This window comes from Arvicola amphibius, chromosome 8 (assembly GCF_903992535.2).
Source record: "Arvicola amphibius chromosome 8, mArvAmp1.2, whole genome shotgun sequence".
NCBI classification, from domain to species: Eukaryota; Metazoa; Chordata; class Mammalia; order Rodentia; family Cricetidae; genus Arvicola; species Arvicola amphibius.
In genome coordinates, this window is record NC_052054.1 from 98,232,777 (window position 1) to 98,246,890 (window position 14,114).

General features: G+C 50.3%; 1 protein-coding gene across 1 annotated transcript; it reads left to right on the forward strand.

Annotated features, from left to right (window-relative positions):
• The first annotated feature begins 551 nt into the window (after window positions 1-551).
• On the forward strand, window positions 552-14,047 carry Stk25 (serine/threonine kinase 25). The gene is made up of 12 exons (XM_038338362.1): window positions 552-762; window positions 926-1,011; window positions 6,256-6,486; window positions 8,184-8,240; window positions 8,932-9,040; window positions 9,832-9,989; window positions 10,075-10,260; window positions 10,435-10,580; window positions 10,861-10,975; window positions 11,384-11,455; window positions 12,625-12,761; window positions 13,409-14,047. Exons 2-12 carry the CDS (start codon window positions 982-984, stop codon window positions 13,446-13,448), a joined length of 1,281 nt encoding a protein of 426 aa, XP_038194290.1. The 5' UTR covers window positions 552-762; window positions 926-981; the 3' UTR covers window positions 13,449-14,047.
• Window positions 14,048-14,114: the final 67 nt, after the last annotated feature.

The window sequence follows — 14,114 nt, forward strand, 5'->3', positions numbered from 1 at the left end:
TCCACCTAATTTCACAGGATGAAGGGCATCTTCCAGCTTTGGGACACCTCACTAGGACCACAGACATCTTTCCAGCACCCAGTCTTGTCCTAGGGCCCTAGGATTTTACTCCTTTACAGATAGGGAAACTGAGGCAGGAGAGAAGCATGAGCTTCAAGGCATGAGCTGTGCTGAGCGACTTCTCTAAGGCGTGTGTGCGTGCGTGTATGTTGTGTTTAAAGCTAGAACACCAGGTAAAGTGGGTTCTGACTCCACGGTACTAGTACTAGCCCTGAGGCTTCGTAAACAGCTTCGGGGAAAGTGAGGTGGATTGAAAGGCCTGGAAAACGTCAGGCCAACTGCGCACGCGCTATACCCGGCACACCGCGCGGCCTAACTGGTGGGTCAGCCCCTGCAAGAACCCAACTCAAGGTTCCAATCCAATCTGTGGTGTGTAAGTGCCTCTCTACGGCCCGCCCACCTCATGGCCTGCTGGGACTTGTAGTCTGAGACACCCAGGGCCGCAGAGTACCCGTGCGACACTGCATCCTACCGCGCAGCCAGCTGGGACTTGTAGTCTCAACTTCGCGGGCCCGGGGTACCCGGCGGGCGGCGGGACTCCTAGTCCCACAGAGCCTCGCGCTCGCCACGACACCCTGCCCATAGCCGCTGCCTCCACCTCACGGGTTGGGAGGCCTGGGCGTTCCGGGAGACCGAACTGCGGTGGGAGCCGCCGTGGGGACTGCGAAGCGGGCCGGGAGTCCGGGATGGAGCCTCCCGGAGGTGGGCGCCGCCAGCGGGCCGCGCCTGGCTGTTTGGGAGGCCGGGCACGCCCTGAGGGCGGGTCGGTGGGCCCCGGGCTCGGGACCGGAGGTCGCGGGTGGAGGGACTCCACGGAGCCCGACCCTAGGCTGTTGTTGATCCAGCGGCCTGCGGTTTCTCGCAGGTGCTTGAGGCGGACGGGCGGAGTGGCTACGACGGACCGGTCGGGTCAGCGGGAACATGGCTCACCTCAGGGGCTTCGCGCACCAGGTGAGTGTGGGCGTCGGCGTGCCCTGGGTTGGCGGTTCGAGGTGGAGCGGATCTCTCCACGCCGAGCGGGAGAGGGGCGGAGGCCGTGTGCCCTGGGGCGCATCTGCGGGTCCAGGTCACCGTGGACTGTGCGATCGAGCCGGCGGGAGACGGGATCCACGGGGCCCCTGCTCAGGAGCCGCTGTGGACAGGTGCAGGACCTGCTTGACCCAGGCTCGGAGCGTCTCCAGAAGATGGGCTTTTCCTTCCTAGGCTAATGGGATGCAATCCCAGCATGGAACCGCTCAGGCGTGGAGGATGAGGCGGTATAGGGTTCAAGGACTCGGGGATTTGCTCTCTGGACCCCTTCTCTCCCTCTCTTTGTTATTTCCAAGCAAATGTGACAGACAGCCGTTAGTGAAGTGGAGCAGACTGCCCTGGTGGCTGATTTTCCTGGGCTTAGCTGTGGGATTTCCATTTTAAGGACTCGGTTTGGTTAGACTTAGGGTTGACAGTTGCCCAGCGAGGGAATCAGCTCTTGAGGACAGAGCAGCCACCCCTTCCCCCTGCATCCTTGGGAACTGGGTGTGCAGACAGGAAGCGCGTCCGTCCGCTGCTTGTGGGCAGGAACTGGAGGCAGGGCTCCTTGGAGGAAACCAAACCAGCCTGGAAGACTACTCAGCTGTTGGGTAGGGCGTTCGGCCCAGCTGTCAACAGATGGGCTTGCTAACTGGTGCTGGATTAAGCTAACACTTTTTAAATGTTTTTTTTTTTTTTTTTGACATTTTGCCTCTAATTATATAACATACTGAGAGGAAAAATCTGCCTCTAGTTTATTTTTAAGAGGCTTAGACTTAGCTCCTGTAGGTCGCAGGATGACACACTGGAGCTGTGAACTGTGAGGGAGTAGAGGGATGCTGGCTAGGGAACCCTTCTCAAAGACAGAAAGCACCTTTTTGTCTTTTCAGGGGCCTGTGCCCAGCCTAGACATACTTGGCTTCTGAAAGTAACACAAACCTTTGTAGGGCTCTTTTCTCCCAACATGGCTGCCATGGCATCCTTTGAAACTGCCCCTTTGTGTGGTAAGGATTCTCTTGTCCTCCATAGCCTGCGCTCCTGCCTTAGATTACCCTTCACCTGGCCAGTCCATCTCTGGAAGGACCAGATGGTTATGGGCAAGCACTGTGTGGTGGTAGTTGAGGATGTGTGTTGGGTAGCTCCTCTTTGTTGGGGGGGGGGGGGTGTGTGACACACAGCAGGTGTGTTGGCAGATACACAAAAGGCTCCATGTATAACAGCCCTAGGAGTCAATGGAGAGTATAGTCTCAACTGCACAGAGCCAGTTAAATGGCTTGAGTGATGGTTCATAGCACATCCTGTCCAGAAGAGAAATCTGAGCCACCCAGCTCGGGATGCTGCCTAGCGGTCCCAGTTAGGGTTGGGACTAGGGCTGCTTCAAAGATGTAAATGTAAAGTTAGGACCATGCCGGGAAGGTTCCTGTCATACTGATTCTGCTAATGTTGGCTGGCCCACAGATGGAGCTATCCAAAAAGCATTGACTTTGAAGAGTGAGGTTCCCTCCTTTCTTGCAGAAAACTTAGAACTCTGGCTTTGGGTCTGCTGTATTCTCTGAGGCAGTGGTGAATGAATGCATGGCCTAAGGATTCCCTTCTTGGGCTGCTGTGGTGGACCAGTTCTGACTGCAGGCTCCCCAAGGAGAGGACAATTAAGGATTCTCAGTATAGCTGGGCAGTGTGGGAGGACACTGTGTCTGTCAGGAGTAGGAAAAGGGGCCCCTGAGATCAGAGGGATGGTGGCCCAGGGTCATGGTTCTACATTACCCAGGTTTTTCTTAGGCTGCTTAGCAGGCACTAGATGAATCAGTGATAAGACTTTTTAGCCTCAGGTCATCAGCTAGACCTCCTGGAGTCTTGAGATGGCTCTCAAGGTTTCTCTCAACTATGTACATGGTGGAGCAGTAGCAGCTGAGGAAACAGTGGGACTAAGAGGAGGGTTTGAGGAAGTGTTTGCGGGGCTCTTGGAGCAGAACCTTATCCTGCACCTGGCCTGCTCTGTGGACCTTATCCTGCACCTGGCTTTCAGGACTGGTTTTGAGCGGGGCATCAAGTGGTCCCTGCCCAGACAGGAAGTGGCAGAAGACTGAGGTACTTTTGTACCGATCTCTTACACCTGTATTGGTGGTCTCCACACTGGTGAGTGTGCTGAGAGTGCATGGCTCAGTGTTTAGTTCTCATCTGGCTTGGGTCCAGTGCCAGTCTTGGAACAGCCAAGGTGTCTGACTTAAGAGCTTGATTAAGCTAAGAGCTTGGGGGGCAAACACTACTCCTTGGCCTGTGTAGCCTTAGGTATCTCAGGCAGTGCTCTGCTTCCTCTGTCTGGCCAAATCTCAGTGTGGCCTTTCAGGATTTCAGGCAGCAGATCTGCTCTAAGCATCGACTGCTGCTCAGTGAGAACTGGTCTCAGGGTTTGGCTGCCAGTTCTAATGAGGCTGCAAGAAGGGTCACTTTGGATGGATTGGTCTCCCTTTTCATTTTCTTTAAAAAACAAAACAAAGATTACATTTATTTATGAATGGGTAGGTGTGTATGTACCACAGTGTAAATATTAGAAGACCACTTATGGGCGTTGGTTCTTACTATGTGGGTCCAGGGAATCAAACCCAGGTTGTCAGGCTTGGTGACAAGTGCTTTTACCCAGTGAGCCATCTTCTGGTCCTGATCCTTTTCTTTTCCTTCTTGCCTTCTTCTTTTAAAAAATAGGTCTATTTACTTTTATGTGTGTTTGTGAGTACATGCATGTATGTATGTACACCACATGTGGGCAGTGCTGGAGATCATCTGAGCCATCTCTCTAGCCAAAGTAGGGTACATATGGATACCACAGCTAATCTGCTCAAAGTGCCTGCTCTGGGCACTGCATGGCACTGTGTTACATACTCAGGCCTCTCGGAGGCAGCTTTGCTTGGAGGGATCAGGCGACTCCTGTGTTAGGACACTGCCCTTGTTCCTGGAGCTCCTCTCTGCACTTCTCTCTGCCTCACCTCATCTTGTCCTCTAGAGTTCTTGGCTTGTAAATGGGCTGGGGAGTGTGGTTCTCTGTGTCTCCACGTTACTACTTTTATGCTTAAAAACCTTAGGAATGTAGCTAGTTGGCAAGTTCAGATTGAAATATCTCTGGAAAGTCTCAGATGGGGTTTAGTCAGGTCTCTGAAACCAATTGCCTTGCTTGGAGAGAAGAGGCTGGGTCAATTAGGCCTCAGGGAGGCAGGCAGCATGTCATTCTTGGAGAACTGGCTCCTTAGGAACATGGTAAACACCTAGGACAAGCTGTTCCCTAAACACAGAGGGATTTGAGCATCAGTACTTAACACAGTTGTAAATAAGTGTGGTTTGCCTTTTTGTGTCTTGCTCCCTGCACCCCCAACCCCATGAGGGCCCAGAGGCTGAACTCCAGGCCTTGGTTATGCTAAGCAAATGCTCTGCCACCGAGTTATTTCCCTAGTTGTATTTTTATAAAAAGCAAAAACCAAAACAACAACAACAAAAAACTATACCTCCCCATGTATTGACCATGGCATGTATGGGTCACCAGACAGATTTTGGGAGTCAGTTCCACCATGTGGGTCTAGGGAATCAAACTCAGTCTCGGTGGCAAGTGCTTTTACCAGATGTACCATCTCACCAGTCATATTTGGTTCCTTTTAATGTGGACATCCTTTTCGGGGAGTATTTCCTAATGGAGGTGAAACCTAGCAGGGTTGAAAAACTGGATGAGGTTCAGTGTTCTCATTCCTATGTCTTGGGCCTGCTAGTCAGTGGTATGGAGAGCACGTTCTTTTCCAGAGTCTGCCAGATATCACAGGCAGGGGTGGGGATGCTCATTGATGGCCCTGGGAGAAGCTCTGCTGCTTCTGTCCTTTTCTGTGCAGCCCAGGAACGTCACTGTTCCCAGAGGCAGCCCTGGTTCAAACGCTGTAGTGTGGTTTGGACAGAGGACATAACCTTTGCCATCCTGGTTCTTCTCTTGTAGTGTACTGGTAAACCAGGTATCTTCAACACTGTTGGTTCAAGCAATGATAAGATCTTTTTGACTAACTCTAAGAGCTATCAAAGGCACTTTCTGTGCTTAGTATCTAAAATCAAGCATCTGAGAAAGTGTTCAACTCAGTGCTAGAGGACTGATTTGGGAGTAGAGCAGTACTTTACTGGGTGTAGCTTTTCGAAGTGTGGAAAACATGTTAGCTTGTGCTAAATTTTAATCTCTCTGTAGTTTTTGTTTTTTGTTTTTTTGTTTTTTTTGAGACAGGGTTTCTCTTTGTTAGCCCTAGCTGTCCTGGAACTAGCTCTGTAGACCATGCTGGCCTTGAACTTGGAGATCTACCTGCCTCTGCCTCCCAAGTGCTAGGTGCACCACGATGCCCAGCTAAATTTTATTTTTAAGTTATGGGGGCAGTACGCACATGCGCGTGCAGGTATTCTTCAAGGCCAGAGACCTCAGATCCCCCGGGAGCTGGAGTTGTAGGTGGTTTTGAGAACTGAGTTCCAGTCTTCTGCAAAAGTAGTATGTATGCTCTTAACCACCAAGCCATCTTTCCAGATCCCAGCACACATTACTTTTAACTGTTTTTTTTTTGTTGTTTTTTTTTTTTTTTGGTTTTTCGAGACAGGGTTTCTCTGCAGCTTTTTTTTTTTTTTTTTTTTAGAGCCTGTCCTGGAACTAGCTCTTGTAGACCAGGCTGGCCTCGAACTCACAGAGATCCGCCTGCCTCTGCCTCCCGAGTGCTGGGATTAAAGGCGTGCGCCACCACTGCCTGGCTTAACTGTTTTTTTTTTTTAAGAACAGTTTTAGATTTATAGTAAAATGAGTTTTAAAATACCCTGTTACACACACATTGCTACCTGTCATTTCTGTTAGGTCTTGGCCTGGCTCACTGTCAGACAACTGATGAGGGCACTTTGAGATGTGGTATTACCTAAGGCTTCTAGTCTGCATTTGATTCTATAGATACATTTGATTCACTGTATCAAATCTATTGAATAAAGTGATTCTTGGAGAGTGGAGAGTTTAGGTTTTCTGAACAAGGGTTCAGAAAGAAGCTGGAAAAGAACTGAGGTGAGTTCCCTTCCCTTTAGCTCCTTGCAGTGGCCATGCCCTCCGTCAGCAGAGCAGCCCCTTCTAGTATTTCTTCTGGTGGGTGTTGCCCATGCTCTGTCTCAACATTCTGTCCCCGTTGACCTCAATAGCACTCTCGTGTGGACCCAGAGGAACTCTTCACCAAGCTTGACCGCATTGGCAAGGGCTCATTTGGGGAGGTGTACAAGGGCATCGACAACCACACCAAGGAGGTAGTGGCTATCAAGATCATTGACCTGGAAGAGGCAGAGGATGAGATTGAGGACATCCAACAAGAGATCACTGTGCTCAGCCAGTGTGATAGCCCTTACATCACCCGCTACTTCGGCTCCTACCTGAAGGTATCTACGAGGTGGAGGGGCATCTGTAGTGGCTGGGGATAGAGCACTCTGAAGATTCTGTGCCACGTTTCTCCTTTGTTTCCAGAGGGATTAATTTGTACCCAAGGGTAAAGGAGACCAGAGAAAGGCACTGCTGGGTACATGGGAATTCCTCTGGAAGGGCAAAGAGGGTCCCCACCCCCACCCCATAGCTCAGAGTCACAAAAAAAAAAAAAAAAAAAAAAAAGTCTGTTCTCTTGAGCAGTGCCAATCTGCAAGGGTCAGTTGGCAACCCAGCTGTCTTCTTATCTGTGGGTTCTGTTAGACACAGTCTAAGGGGCCCCTGCTGGCAGTACTTTGGGGACCTGCAAGGAGGGCACCTGGGCTATTGAAGTAGACTTAGCTACTGCTCTGAGCACTTGGTCTGTCCATCACCTGATCTGTCCATCAGGTGCCTGTACCAGAGGTATGGTAGCTGGGTGGTCAGTGAGACTTTTTCTCCTGCCCTTCACCCTGGATGGGGGTCTATGTAGACCTGGCTGGCCTCAAACTCACAAGAGATCGGCCTGTCTCTTAAGTGCCGAATGTATGCCACTACTTCTAGCCCTTTTTTTTTTTGGTTTGTTTGGTTTTTAGTGTGTGTTTTTGTTGTTGTTTTTTGTTTTGTTTGGTTTTTAAGCAGGGTCTCTCTGTGTAGTTCTGTGTCTCATTGTGCAGTGTAGACCAGGCCTTAAACTCACACATATCCTCCTGCTGCTTCCTCTCTAGTGCTGGGATTAAAGGCATACACCATCATGATTGACTTGGCCCTCCTTTTAAAACATATTAATTTTTTTATTATTACTTTTACCTATATGTGTCAGGTGGGGGTATGTGCACATGAATGTGCGCGTGCACCTGAGGAGGCCAGAAGAGGGTGTTGGATCCACCTGGAACTGGAGTTAAAGCCCTTTGTGAGCCATGTGATGCTGGTGTTGGAAATTGAACTTGGGTGTTCTGAAAGAGCATTGAGTGCTCTTAACTGCCAAGACATCTCTCTATTCCTTCTTTCCCTTTTTAAAAAAACAAGGTCTTAGCCGGGCGGTGGTGGCGCAGCCTTTAATCCCAGCACTCGGGAGGCAGAGGCAGGTGGATCTCTGAGTTCGAGGCCAGCCTGGTCTACAAGAGCTAGTTCCAGGACAGGCTCTAGAAACTACAGGGAAACCCTGTCTCAAAAAAAAAGAAAAAAAAAGAAAAAAGAAAAAAAAAAAAAACAAGGTCTTAATCTGGGCAGTGGTGGCGCATGTCTTTAATCCCAGCACTTGGGAGGCAGAGGCAGACGAATCTCTCTGTGTTTGAGGCCAGCCTGGTCTACAAAGTGAGTTCCAAGATGCTCCAAAGCTACAGAGAGAAACCCTGTCTTGAACCCCTCCCTCCAAAAAAAAAAAAAGAAAAGGAAAAAGAAAAAAAAAAAAAAACACCAAGGTTTTGTTACCCGGTCTGACCTTGAACTTCAGCTCCTCCAAGTGCTGGGATTATAAGCATTTACTACCTTGCCTGGCTAGAACCCTTTCCTATTTGGGTTCCTGGGAGGAACTAGCCGGTGTAGTTGCTGACACAGTAGCCTGAGCCTAGCTGACATCTTTTGGTGGAGGTAGAGGAGTTGGCCTGTGAACTCCACTCTTGGGTATGCCTCCTTCATTGGCTGCCCAGGCACTGACATGTTTCTTTGCTCCCAGAGCACGAAGCTATGGATTATTATGGAATACCTGGGTGGCGGCTCTGCACTGGACCTGGTAAGTTCAAGCTCAAGCAGTGAGCAGCTTGCTGTGGTGGTTGTGGTGTCTTCCAGTGCCCCAGGGGCCACTGCTCTGCAAACTCAGGCTTGTGGGCTTTCTCAGGCTACCTGTCTACTGTCTTAGTGCTTTAGATGTTAATCAAGAATTGTCAGTTCCCAAAACAAATTTACTGGTTATCTTGCCCTGATTGATAGTGAAAGAGGTCTTGGGCCTTTACTGGCCTGGGGGCATAGACACGGTTAGAACCCCCAGATAAATAAATAAGAGGGTCAGGGTCATGGTTAAGACCCTACTCTCATCTTTATAATCACAGAAAAGATAAAAATAGCTTATTTTTGTTTTTTGTTTTTTTTTAGTTTTTTTTAAGACAGGGTTTTAGCCAGGTTTAACAGCGTTGGCTGTCCTGGAACTCACTCTGTAGACCTGGCTGGTCTTCAAGATCCACCTGCCTCTGCCTCCCAAGTGCTGGGATTAAAGGTGTGCACCACCACACAGCCCCTGGAAAAAGCTCTGTCACCCCCACTTCTCCTTCCCTCATTATCCTTGACAGCTGAAACTTTCAGAATGAAGGAACACAAAAGCCTTCTGCAAGGACTCAGAAGTTTGTGGGTGATGGAGCTCCGGAGCTGTGGTGGTATGGGTGTCATAGCTACAACCGAGGTTCTTCTTCCCTGATGTCTTTCTTCAGCTAAAACCTGGTCCACTGGAGGAAACCTATATTGCCACCATTTTGCGGGAGATTCTGAAGGGCCTGGATTATCTACACTCAGAGCGCAAGATCCACCGAGATATCAAAGGTCCCGCGGGGTGGGCATGGCTGCAGTTCTGCTCATGACCTAGAAAGAGATGGGCACGTAGAACCAGTAGATTGTGGTGCCTGAGGGCATGGGATGTGGGGAGCCCTTCTACCACCTGGGAACTGGGGTGTGTGTTTTTACCCCCCTTTTAAATGGCCACACTGAGGATGGAATCTAGGGGATTGTGCAAGTTAAGCAAACATTCTCCTGCTGAGCTACTTCCCAAGCCTTGGAAAAGCTTCCTAATCTCAGGCTTCACATATGTGAAGGAAACCAGTTGTGTACCTAATACATGGCAAAAGCCTTGACTCAGCATTAGGTGTGGATTTATGCAACACTCCCGTGTGGTCTAGTCCTGATGAGGACTCACAAAGCTGGGCCAGCCCACCATGAATGACTTGGTGAGGACAGCTGAGCCTTCATGTTACAGTGTGGGATCCTGTGGGCAAAGTGATGGAGTTCCTGACTAGCCCATGTCAGCTGTACCCTTTGGTTACAGTCACTGTGATTGATGTGATGTGGATGTCACCTTTGTTGGGGTTTGTCAGAAAAGGCAAACAGGGAAGCCCTGGAGCAAAGATAGGACTACTCCTGTAGGTCCCCCAGCTTGCCTGCTTCTGTCAGCAGTGGCCCACTGGCCCACAGTGGCAAGGAAAACTGAGGTCCCAAGACATCCCTGCTGCTATCCCCAGAGGCCAGGGATCCCATGACTCATCAAGGAGTTGCATGCAGGGCTACTTGGGGCGGGCTCTGGAGCCAAGGATGATGCCCACCTGTCCTGTATTGAGCAGCTGCCAACGTACTGCTCTCGGAGCAGGGTGATGTGAAGCTGGCAGACTTCGGTGTCGCTGGGCAGCTCACAGACACACAAATCAAGAGGAACACATTTGTGGGTACTCCCTTCTGGATGGCACCTGAGGTTATCAAGCAGTCTGCTTATGACTTTAAGGTGAGTTCTAGGTGGGAGGTGGGAGTATACTGCCACTAGCCCAAAATGTTACATGCAGCAACTGTTCTGTGTGATACCTGTCTAGGCTGACATCTGGTCCCTGGGCATCACAGCCATCGAGCTGGCCAAGGGGGAGCCGCCAAACTCTGACCTCCACCCTATGCGAGTCCTGTTCTTGATTCCTAAGAATAACCCACCCACATTGGAAGGCCATCACAGTAAACCCTTCAAGGAGTTTGTAGAGGCCTGCCTCAATAAGGACCCACGATTCGTAAGGCTTATCTCCACTCCCCATCCCTCCTCCCCCAGGCAGCTGAGGGTCTTGGGGAATCTTATGAAGGGAGGATGCTTATTTGGGGTAAGATAGGGCCTTCATATCCCTACCTGCCCTGCCTTGTGTTCACTGTAAGGGTGGAATTCAGCTCTGACTCTGTCTTCCTGGCAGCGACCCACTGCCAAGGAGCTCCTGAAGCACAAATTCATCACACGCTACACCAAGAAGACCTCCTTTCTCACTGAACTCATTGACCGCTACAAGCGCTGGAAGTCTGAGGGGCATGGCGAGGAGTCCAGTTCTGAGGATTCTGACATGTAGGGCCTTTTTGTTGTTGTTCTAAAGGGCTCCCTGGGTGCTTTGATGCCAGCTAAGGTCTCCTCCAGAGGGAGGCTTATAGTTAGTTGCTAGGGTGGGGACTGATATTGGGCAGGGAACTTTCATGCTGAAGAATAGGGCCTTTTAACCATCACCTAGATGCGGCAGCCTGGGGCAGCCTAGGCCAAGAGGCTACCTCAGAGAAATAAGATGTACTTGGTACGATGGTTACTTCCAGCCCTGTCTCCATCAGCTCTTCTGATTCTTTATCCTCTTTAGTGATGGCGAGGCTGAGGATGGGGAGCAGGGTCCCATCTGGACGTTTCCCCCAACCATCCGGCCAAGTCCACATAGCAAGCTGCACAAGGGGACTGCCCTGCACAGCTCACAGAAGGTCTGTTCATACCCTGGGCCAGAGCATGGCCCCATATGTACCAGCCCTGCCTCAACTCCCCTGGGAAAGCAGATAGGGACTGCAGTCTGCATACCAAGCTTTGAGGAGGTCAGCTCCAAAGTACCCTTGACCTAGGGCTATTTTAAACACTCATTATCTGGGGTCTGGGAAGGACAGTGTAGAGCAGGTGGTTCCTAAGCTTAGAGTGGTATTGAGCTATCTGGGAATCATGCTGAATCCTGGGTCTTCTGTGCTTAGGTGTGGGCCTCATGAGAACTGATGGCTTGTAGTTCGGGAATTGACCCCTGGTGTATATACTCTGTCAGCTTAAGCCAGAGATTGAGGAGACAGAGAAGGGAGCCTCTCTTATCTCTTCCATGTACCCAATGTCCTGCTTTCTCATTGCAGTCTGCTGAACCTATCAAGAGACAGCCAAGGTCCCAGTGCTTGTCCACGCTAGTCCGGCCTGTCTTTGGAGAGGTGAGAGTTGGGGCGAGCCTAAGGTCATGTGGGGTAGTAGCTTTGTTTGTTAGAAGTATTCTCTGCAGAGCCATGGAGCGATGTTCTAGTGGGCCCTGTGCCCGGGCTTTATCCATTTGATTTCTGGGTCTATTGCAGCTGGTTACGTGCAGGCTTGTGGGTCTAGTTTCCTAGCTGGAAGGACCATAAACCACCAGGAAGAACTGACCTGGCCAGAGTCCTTTGTGTTCCCAGACCTGCTAAGGTGTCTGGTATTACGGTATCACTGTTTTTTTCAGTGTGCAACTACCACATGGCTCTTCTGTGGAGGAAGACAAAGAATTTTGATGGTGGGTCAGTCCTAGGCCAGGGAGGTGATTCCTTGGTGGCCACATGACTTTATGTCACTGGTATCTGCTGAGAGAAGTCAAAGCCATCATCAGAAATACAGTGCTGCAAGCTGGGTGTGGTGGCGCACACCTTTATTCCCACTCAGAGGCAGGTGGATCTTTGAGTTTGAGGCCAGCCTGGTCTATAAAGCAAGTTTCCAGGACAGCTAGGGTTATTAAACAGAGAAGCCAGCTCAAAAAAACAGAACAAAACAAACAAACACATACAGTACAGCCAGGAATGAGTGCTCACACATGGATGTGAAGGTCAGGCAGTAGGGTGTAGGCCTATCTTCCCACCCCTGTGGGTAACAACAGCACCTGGAGCCCAGGGAGGGAGTACAGGATGTAGGTGAATAGAAATAGCCATCTCCCTGAGGACAGTGGGTAGAGTAGGATTTGGCAGTGACCTTAGCCAGAGTAGGAAACAGCCACTTAGGGCTGTTATGGGCAGCATGCAGTGCTGCCGAGGGCCAAGAAAGGACTCCTTAAATAAAAGTACTGGCAGGAGAGGAGGTCCCGAAAGTGGTTATCCACACTCTGTAGTCAGCGTCCTTGCAGTATGCTCTGGGTTACTGTACTAATTTCTAAGTTAGACTGGATCCACCTAATTTGACTTCCTGACCTTCATCCTGTGAGAAGCCATTTGTTCTGACCTTTTGAGAACCCTAGTCAGGGGAGAGGAGGGCCACAGAGCCCCCATCAACAGGGCCATACAAAGTGCTGCCTTGCTTTCTGTAGGTCTTCCAAATGTGAGTCTCAGGTCAGATGCCAGTTAAATGGTCCATGTTCTCTCTATAGCTCAAAGAGAAGCACAAGCAGAGTGGTGGGAGCGTGGGTGCCCTGGAGGAGCTAGAGAACGCCTTCAGCCTGGCTGAGGAGTCCTGTCCTGGTATCTCAGACAAGCTGATGGTGCACCTGGTGGAGCGTGTACAGAGGTGAGCACAGTGCCCTGACCCGGTAGGAATCTCCATGAGGGAACTGAACACAAAACAAAGCCTGGGACTCACTCTTGGGAGCAGCTGGTTTGGTCCTCCTTTTTTACGGTTAGCATACTCTCTCAGAGAGGGAGTTAGAGAGGGAGAGACAAGTGGGCCGCTTGTGGCTTTGAACCACATTAAGGTTGGACCTCAGTCTCAGGCAGTGTCTGGACAGAGTTGCACAAAATGGGTCCTGACCTTTCTACTTGTTGGCTTCCTAGAGCTTTGTGCCCCAGGAACAGCATGGATACTTTGTGAGCCAAGGGCTTGCCCACTGTTGATGGGGAGCCCTGAGCGACTCATGCCCGTGAAGGGACAGGGCAGACACTAGCCCTTCCTTGACAGCTCCACAGACTCGAGGTTCCCAGGCTGTTAGAGGCAGCTGTACCTGTTTCTCCTCCCATTTCCTCTGGATCCTGTCTTTATATACTAAGAGACCCACCTTGAGGGTTGTTAGGAGCCCCTGGGTTTGGTCTAGTCAGCACTGATGCTGTATCTGAAGACTGAGGACATCTTGTGAAATGCTGTGAACTGCACATCTGAGAGGCTTGTGAGGTGCTGCTCAAATACATGCCCAGGACAGTAATGGAACCTTCCACTTCCAGGTTCTCACACAGCCGGAACCACCTGACGTCTACACGCTGAACTGGATGCACTGCTCCTCATAGAGAGGGAGAAGAATGCGTTTTGTTTTGAGCTGTAAAAGGACTGACTTGGAAGCCCTCGTGTGCTGTGCTGCAGCTGCAAAGACCTGCCAGCCTGTAGGCTTCACCAGCCAGGTCACCTTCCTTCTGACCCACCACAGTGTGCTGCCCTGACAGCAGCCACTCGACACCTGTGCTCACCTCCTGGGTTGGCCGACGCTACAGTAGGTAGCCAGCCCTTGAAGAACTGGGTAGCAATTTGGGAAACTGGGGTGACCTTCCAGAATCTTTGGCTCTGCAGCTGCTAGACTAAGGATCAAAGCAACTGTTGGGCAACTCTGGCTCTCACCCTCCACCAGGGAGTGTCTCGGGGGCTCATAGAGTCCAAGAAGGTCATAATTTGGTGTCAGTTCAGGTACTGTGTGTTCTCATGAGTACTCAAATTGTCCAGAATATTTTGCACCCCCCCCTTTTTTTTTTTTTTTTTTTTAAGAAAATTGAACTTGCTAAGTATTCTGACAGTAAGTATTAGTTTTCATAGAGCATTGAAAGCCCTACCATTTCAATAAAGACCTGGATTGGAGACATTCTGATGATGGAGCCTGGCCAGATGGGGTTTCTGTAGCCTCTTAGCTAGTGTCCTTTCTAATGTTGGTATATAACCTGA